Raw genomic sequence first — 7,449 nt, 5'->3', positions numbered from 1 at the left:
TTACAACAAAATAATATTGTTGCTATTTACATGTTTATCTGGATGAAAATCTACTAAAATGTAATCTTGCTACCTGGTTAACACCTGCTACCTCTTAGTACGCCTAGTGTTTTAATACCTCATATATACTTGAATACGTACACTGTAAGATTTAACCAAGCCTTAAGCATTACTCCCTACTCTTAATCCCTTTACATCTATATTGTAATCGCGATTCGCTGATCCTGTAAGAGAAATAAGAGAGAGAGAGAAAGGCTTTTGTAGCATTTGCACTTACATGAGCATTATTTTGTTCATAACAATTCAACAAAATTAATATGTGTTTCATCATTTATGTTCCTCTCTTTCTTTGAGCTTTACCTCGTCAACATGTAATGGAAAAGCAAGGACCATTACCAACAACAACAATATAAACAGTTATAGTAGTCTACTCATGAGGTCAGCAGCCCTATTTTCAGACCCCTTTATGGACACCAGGCGAAACCTATACTCCTGTAGGCACATACTCCACCTCATGATTCGCTTGTTTGTCGACTTCTTTGTTTGGAGGTACGTGAGGGGTTTGTGGTCAGTGTGGATCTCAAACACTCTCCCAAACAGATAGTAATCAAACTTTCTGACCGCCCAGACAATAGCAAGACATTCTTTTTCTACCGTGGAGTATCTCTGCTCCCTAGGAAGGAGTTTCTTGCTAGCATAGGCCAACGGGAATTCATCCCCATCATGCTCCTGCATGAGTACCGCCCCCAGACCACTGTCAGAAGCATCAACCTTTAACATAAAGGTTTTCTCGAAATCGGGCAACCGCAACACTGGAGGATTTGCAAGACACTCTTTCAGCTTGACAAATGCACTTTCCTCCTCAGGCCCCCACACAACATCTCCAGGCCTACCTTTGCGAGTCAGGTTAGTAAGGGGTAGGGCTATGTCTGCATAATTGGGTATGTAGTCTCTGTAGTAGCCACAGAGTCCTAGGAAAGACCTAACCTGCCTCTTCGTCTTGGGCCTTGGAGCTTTGCGCACTTTGTCTGTGAGCCTATCGCTAGTGTGAATCACGCCTTCTCCTAATGTGTGTCCTAGGAATTCTATGGTACTCGAACCTACGGTGCATTTGGATGGCCTAGCTGCCAGATTGGCATCGCGCAGTCTATGCAAGACTTCATCTAGAACCTCCACATGCTCTTGCCAAGTGTCCGTGTGAATCAGAATATCATCGATGTAATTCACAACATTCGACATTCCATCTAGTACCTTCCTCATCATTCTAGTGAATTGAGCACTGGCTGTCACAAGCCCAAACGGCATGTACTTGAATTGGTATTGTCCCTTAGGCGTTATGAAAGCTGTCTTTGCTTTATCTTCATTCCTCATTGGGATCTGCCAATACCCTTTTGTCAAGTCTAGTTTTGTGAAGTACCTACTGTCGGCTAACGACGCAAATAGCTCCTGAGGATTGGGCATGGGCTCTGGATCAAAGACTGTGACCTTATTCAATCGCCTGAAATCTACACAAAACCGATTAGAGCCGTCCGGCTTCTTGACTATCACAATGGGATGACCGTATGGAGAGTTAGAAGGCTCGATTACTCCTAACTTCAACATGGAATCAACTTCCTTGCTAATCTCCTCTTCCATAGCCTGAGGTACCCTATGAGGCGGAGATCGCACTGGTTGATCAGTCGTCAACGAGATTTCACATTCAGATATGGTTGTCTTCTTCGGGATATCGGTGAATACATCCTGATATTCACAGAGAATCTTTTGCACCTGAGTCCTCTCACTATCCTTTAAGACTGGACCTACTGTTACCATGTCAACGAACTCCATCTGTACTACGCTAGGCATACTGGGCATCTCCCTATTCCAATCAGGGCTAGCCTCTGCCACATCTTCCTCGTCAGCCATGACCTCAACAACTTCCTCATTGCCTTCGACTCTCTCAACCTCAAAGCAACTGGCCACTGGTACCTCTTCACGTCGACTATAGTACCTCTTCAACAAATTGATGTGATATGTTTTGGCAACACCATCAACATCGACCACATAGTCATAGTCAAACTTGACCCCTGCTACCTTGTAAGGACCTCGCCACTTTACCAGCAGCTTGTTGTGCTCGGTTGGCAACAGAATGAGCACGTCATCCCCTACATTCAGCTTCCTAGGCCTAGCCTTTCTGTCATAATACCCTTTGTACCTTTTTGCAGAGTACTTCAGTGTATCTTGTGCAAGTTGCCATGACTTGACCAGCCGGTCTCTCAACTCTATCACATACTCGTACTCGCTCTTGAGCTCTGGATCTAGTTTCTCCGCTGTCCATAGTTCTCTTAGCACATCCAAAGGCCCCCGAACATGTCTCCCATACAACAACTCGAACGGAGAAAACCCCAGGCTCGAACTCGGTGCTTCTCGCAAAGCAAACAACAACGCTGGAAGATACCTATCCCACTGACGTGGCTCCTCGGAACACAACCGCTTCAGAGCTGATTTCACCACAGCGTTGTATCGTTCTACGAGGCCGTTGCACATAGGATGGTAGCGAGAACTTGTTAACTGTCCTATCGACAGCAACCTACACACCTCACGCATCAAATCAGACACAAACTGTGTCCCTAGATCCGACATCACTTCAGTCGGAATCCCAACCCGGCTGTATACCGAAACTAACGCCTCAGCTACGTCAACAGTTGATATCGATTTCAACGGTATCGCCTCCACATACCTAGTCGCATAATCTACAATGGTCAGGATATGAGTGTGTTTGCGAGCAGACGGCATGAATGGACCAAGAAGATCTATTGCAATGCGTTGAAACGGGACACCAATGAGGGGGACCCTACCAAGGGTAGTCTTGGGCACCCTACCTTTGTCAATAGTCCTTTGGCATACGTCACATGACCTACAGAAATTAGCCACGTCTTCCGACATCCCAGGCCAACAGAACTGAGTCTGAATCTTAGACAAAGTATTGTTGATACCCAAGTGTCCACCTAAGAGTGAGTCATGTGCGACTCGCATTATCTCGTTCCTACGAGGCTTAGGCACTACGAGCAATTTAGGACCTATGCCCTGATTACTTTCATCCTTTTTCTGCCTAAGTAGAAACCCCTGTTCACACACAAACTTGTACTTGGAATTATCAACCTGTCCTATTTTCTGCCATAGAGGGCGCAATAACTCATCATCTTTCTGTTCCCTTAGAAATTCACTCGACCGCACATTATCAACAGGATCTGCGACAGTCAAACCTTTACTAGGCCTCGAATCCTTCACCTTTTGTGCACGAGTTTGAACAGCCATCCCAGTATCATCCAGTTCACCCGGGAATGCGACCTCGACGTCCTGTTCTACACCATCATTTGAACTTTCTAGACCCACATCCGGGGTTATGACCTCTACATCCGGGTCAGACACAACACTCTTTGGGACCCAATGTAGATTGGGGTCACTCGGTTCACGAGCCCCTTGTACATTCCCGATAACTACCTCACTCAAACAATCAGGCATGCACACGGCTTCAACTTCCCCTTCAAAATATGGCGAGTCAACAGCTACCTTAGCCACGGGAAAACGCCTAACCGTACCGTCAATTAACCTCACTGCCTGATGTTGACCTGTTAATTGGTCATTTCTAACCAATTTCTCTTTCACCACGCACGTACTACAACCTGTATCACGCAAAACAGACACGGGTGTATTATCTGGCATCAGTCTTCCAGACACAACCGGCATACGATTCACCATCGCGGCGACATCATTGTATGCCATTCCAACTCTGTCAACCACTTTCATTTTCACATCCTCAAAGTCATCGGCCACTCTCTCAATGGGGAAACAACCTGCCGTCGAACCAACAACTCCCGGCACAGAATCACCCCGAGACACCTCGTTATTCATGTCTACTTTTGGGGCCGTACCTTCCCCAGCACCCATCAAACCTTGAGCTGATGCAGGCCTAGACAACATGGGACAATCTCTTCTCATGTGATTTGGGTTTCCACACATATAGCAACCTCTGCCCTGAAAAGTCCTATTTCCCATAGTCTTTCCCGCCTTTGACTGAGCATCAGCCGGTTTCTGATACGTACTAGTCCTTTTGACCTGATTTTGTTGGGGCGGTTTGCTTTCCGGCTTTGAATCTGATCGGTTTCTTTCCGATTTCTGTACACCCGAAAATGCATGAGGACCGTGAGCTTCTACATAGATTTCTGCACAATCAACTACCTCGTTGAAATCTTTACATTTTCGTTCCTTGACAAACCTAACTACTTCTCTGGGACAATCTATCAGAAATTGCTCTTGCAAAATCAAATCTTCTAGATCCTTCCTAGTATCCCCAATCTCAGCCTCTTCCACCCAATGATCAAAATACCCCTTCATTCGAGTAGCAAACTGTTTTGGGCGCTCAAACTTCATTGGCTTTGCTGATCTAAAACTCCGCCTATACCCCTCTTCAGTGAGATGATAATATGACATCAACTCATGCTTCACTGTAGCATAACTCTGGCGATCATCAGCACTCATCCGATTCACAACATCTAACGCTTTGCCTGTTAGATTGGAAATCAAATACAACACCCACATGTCTACCGGGATATTCTGACTTTTCATCAACATTTCGAACTTTGTGACATAAGCATCAAACTTATCGTGTGCGTCATCAAATCGACCTACTTTCAGCTTTAAGCCAGCTAACTGGGGCCTACCAACATTCGCTGTTCCTTCCTCTATACGCAACTGTGCTAATCTTATTTCATGTTCGCGCGCCTTTTCTAGAGCTTCGCGTTCACGATCAGCTTTGCGTGCTTCATGATCAGCTTCACGGGCAGCTTTAAGCTCTGCTTCAATTGCCTGGCATCGCTCTGAAACAAAGCTACTCAATTCACCACCACTAAGGCCCATTTCTCTGCCTAATGAAGAGAACTCTCTGATTTGCTCAACACTAGCCATACTGACTATGTAACTTCCAGACTAAGCAAACGTGTAGTCGCACAAAACAACAGCTGACTATAGCCCCTAGCTATCAAAGTCCAACAAAAGTACTACCTTGTAGCCGGCGCGTACTTAACAGCAATTCGTATCTCCGAGCGAGCATACAATTGCAAATAACAAACAGCTGAAATTCACTCAACAAGTATTCCACATACCAAACCGCTAGTACCTTGTCAAAAGCGTACTGGAATGCAGGCAATGTGAAATGACACGAGTTCACTTAACAAACATTCCACATACCAAGCATGCCTTGTCAAAAAGCATACTAGAGCTGTATCTCCCAATGAGCATACAATTGATTTGGGACTGTACAAACCCAATACAATCTACCAAACATGCCTTTTACAGGCAACACCAAAGCAAGGGCGCAACCTTGCAATAAAATGACACTCCGCGTAGATTCACTCATGCATGCAAACCCCGAATCTATCACACTGCCTCTAACCGGCAATACCAAGGGCGTAACCTTGAAAAAGGAGTAACACTCCACATAGACTCATGCACACAAACCCGAATCAATCAAACATGCATATAACATGCAACACCAAGGGCGTAACCTTGAAAACGGAGCAACACTCCACACAGATTCAATACCCGAATCCACATCACACATGTGCCTCTAGTAGGCAACACCAAGGGCATAACCTTGGGGAGAAAAACTTCAATCAGACTGTCACGTAAGGCGACATACTCGTACGATTCACACTGGGGTAATGTTTCCGATCAAACATACGAAACGGTTATCATATCGACAATAATAACATGCAATATATGACGGTAATGCGTACGATCGAGCAATGAAACTTCAATCATGAATCAAACACAAACATCGCATTTAAGCCTAAAGCATGTTAAAAGAGTATCTGAATAACGTTTTCTAATCAGGTAGCAGTGTCTCGGTGGGACCTCCAAATTGTCACGTGAGTGACTTTTTTTTTTTTCCTCTGCTACTCTGACACCGAAATAATGGAAATTCAAACTGTTCGTATACAATTATGCTCGAGTTTAATATTTCAAATCTTTGTAACTTTCTCGTTCATAACCATACATTGAGCATAAAAGATAATATGAAACAAATCACAAATACATAACTTAGGTTATCTTGGATGACCTGAACTGGTGATCCCCTCAGCTTGGCTCAGTCGCCATCGATGTCCGATACCCTCGTCGTCGACCTCGGCACAGTCGCTTGGCTTGTCTCTTGGAAGCACCCCTTGACTTGGCCACTCAGCTAGACGCTACCCTATTGGCGGTCCTTTCAGCTCCTCGGCCTTCACTAGTCCCTGCTACCACGCAGACTCATGCCTTGATCTGCGATGCCCGAGCTCAAACGACGGCGAGCAGGCAAATGGAGATTGAGCTCCGTTCCAAAGTTCGGATCATAACTGTCCGAGTTCAGTTTTATCGGCAGCTGGAGCTCGCATCTCACCGACGTAGAAAACCCCCAGAAGAACGACTGTTGCCTAAGCGGAGATCTATGCTGGATGTCTGATTAAAGTGTCTCTCCGATCCTCTACATTACTGAGCTTTTTATTAGCTTCCCTAACCATAGAGATTAACACTAAAGTCCCTTACACTCCCATACACTTGCTTTTTCATGCCTTTTCTACACAAAAAGGATCATCCAATCATCACGCTTAAATATAGCCCTATTGAAACTCTACACAATATGTCTAGCCATCGTCTAGACTGCTGTTACATAACATCTTTACTCATGAACTTGTGAACAATAAACTACAATATGTCTAGCCATCGTCTAGACTGCTGTTACATAACATCTTTACTCATGAACTTGTGAACAATAAACTACAACCACCACCCTAGTGACACTGACATAGCCGAGTCTCAACTGAGCTAGAGAACATTCCTAGCCACCACCTGGATGGGAGCTATTACATAACACCTCTATTCACTCAATTTCTATAGTCTGAGTTAATACATAATATTGCAAACCGGGGATGCTGTTGCCATGCTATTTCTTTAACTTTTGCTTTGTCTCATTTCATGTGACTGCCTTGTCTAAATTTAACTGATCTAGACACGCTGTTGCTATGCCAGTTTATTCTTTTACTTTTACTTTGTCTCATTTAATATGAATTTCCAGACAGTCACTTTCTTGTAGCTTGACCTAGTGGCTTTCTAGGACAAGTTCAATTTCACTTCACTGACAAAATCAAAGATAAATTTCTCTCCTGACAAATATGACTGGACATTTTATCATGGGGATCAAAAATGTTTATTGTCCATATCAAAGTAAATCAAGAATTCTTCAGCACACTGCTATATGTTGTGATTACCTTATTGCATTTAATTTGCTCGGAAGAAGATTTTTTTTTTCTTTTTCCAAATGAAAATGAATAATTGAATAAGTTGTATATAACATTAAAATTTTATTGTTGATAAACCTATTTTTTGTATTGTATAGTTGATAAATCTACAGTACATGTATTGATAATAATA

General features: G+C 43.8%; 1 protein-coding gene across 1 annotated transcript; it reads right to left on the bottom strand.

The window, feature by feature from the left end:
* Positions 1-417: 417 nt before the first annotated feature.
* On the bottom strand, positions 418-4,981 carry LOC139711056 (uncharacterized). The gene has a single exon (XM_071622977.1). It carries the CDS (start codon positions 4,945-4,947, stop codon positions 418-420), a length of 4,530 nt encoding a protein of 1,509 aa, XP_071479078.1. The 5' UTR covers positions 4,948-4,981.
* Positions 4,982-7,449: the final 2,468 nt, after the last annotated feature.

The sequence above is a fragment of the Diadema antillarum genome, unplaced genomic scaffold (assembly GCF_040938485.1).
Source record: "Diadema antillarum isolate AM-2024a unplaced genomic scaffold, OU_Dant_1.0 seq00001606_RagTag, whole genome shotgun sequence".
In the NCBI taxonomy this organism is placed as follows: domain Eukaryota; kingdom Metazoa; phylum Echinodermata; class Echinoidea; order Diadematoida; family Diadematidae; genus Diadema; species Diadema antillarum.
This window is presented reverse-complemented; position numbering and strand designations above follow the sequence as displayed.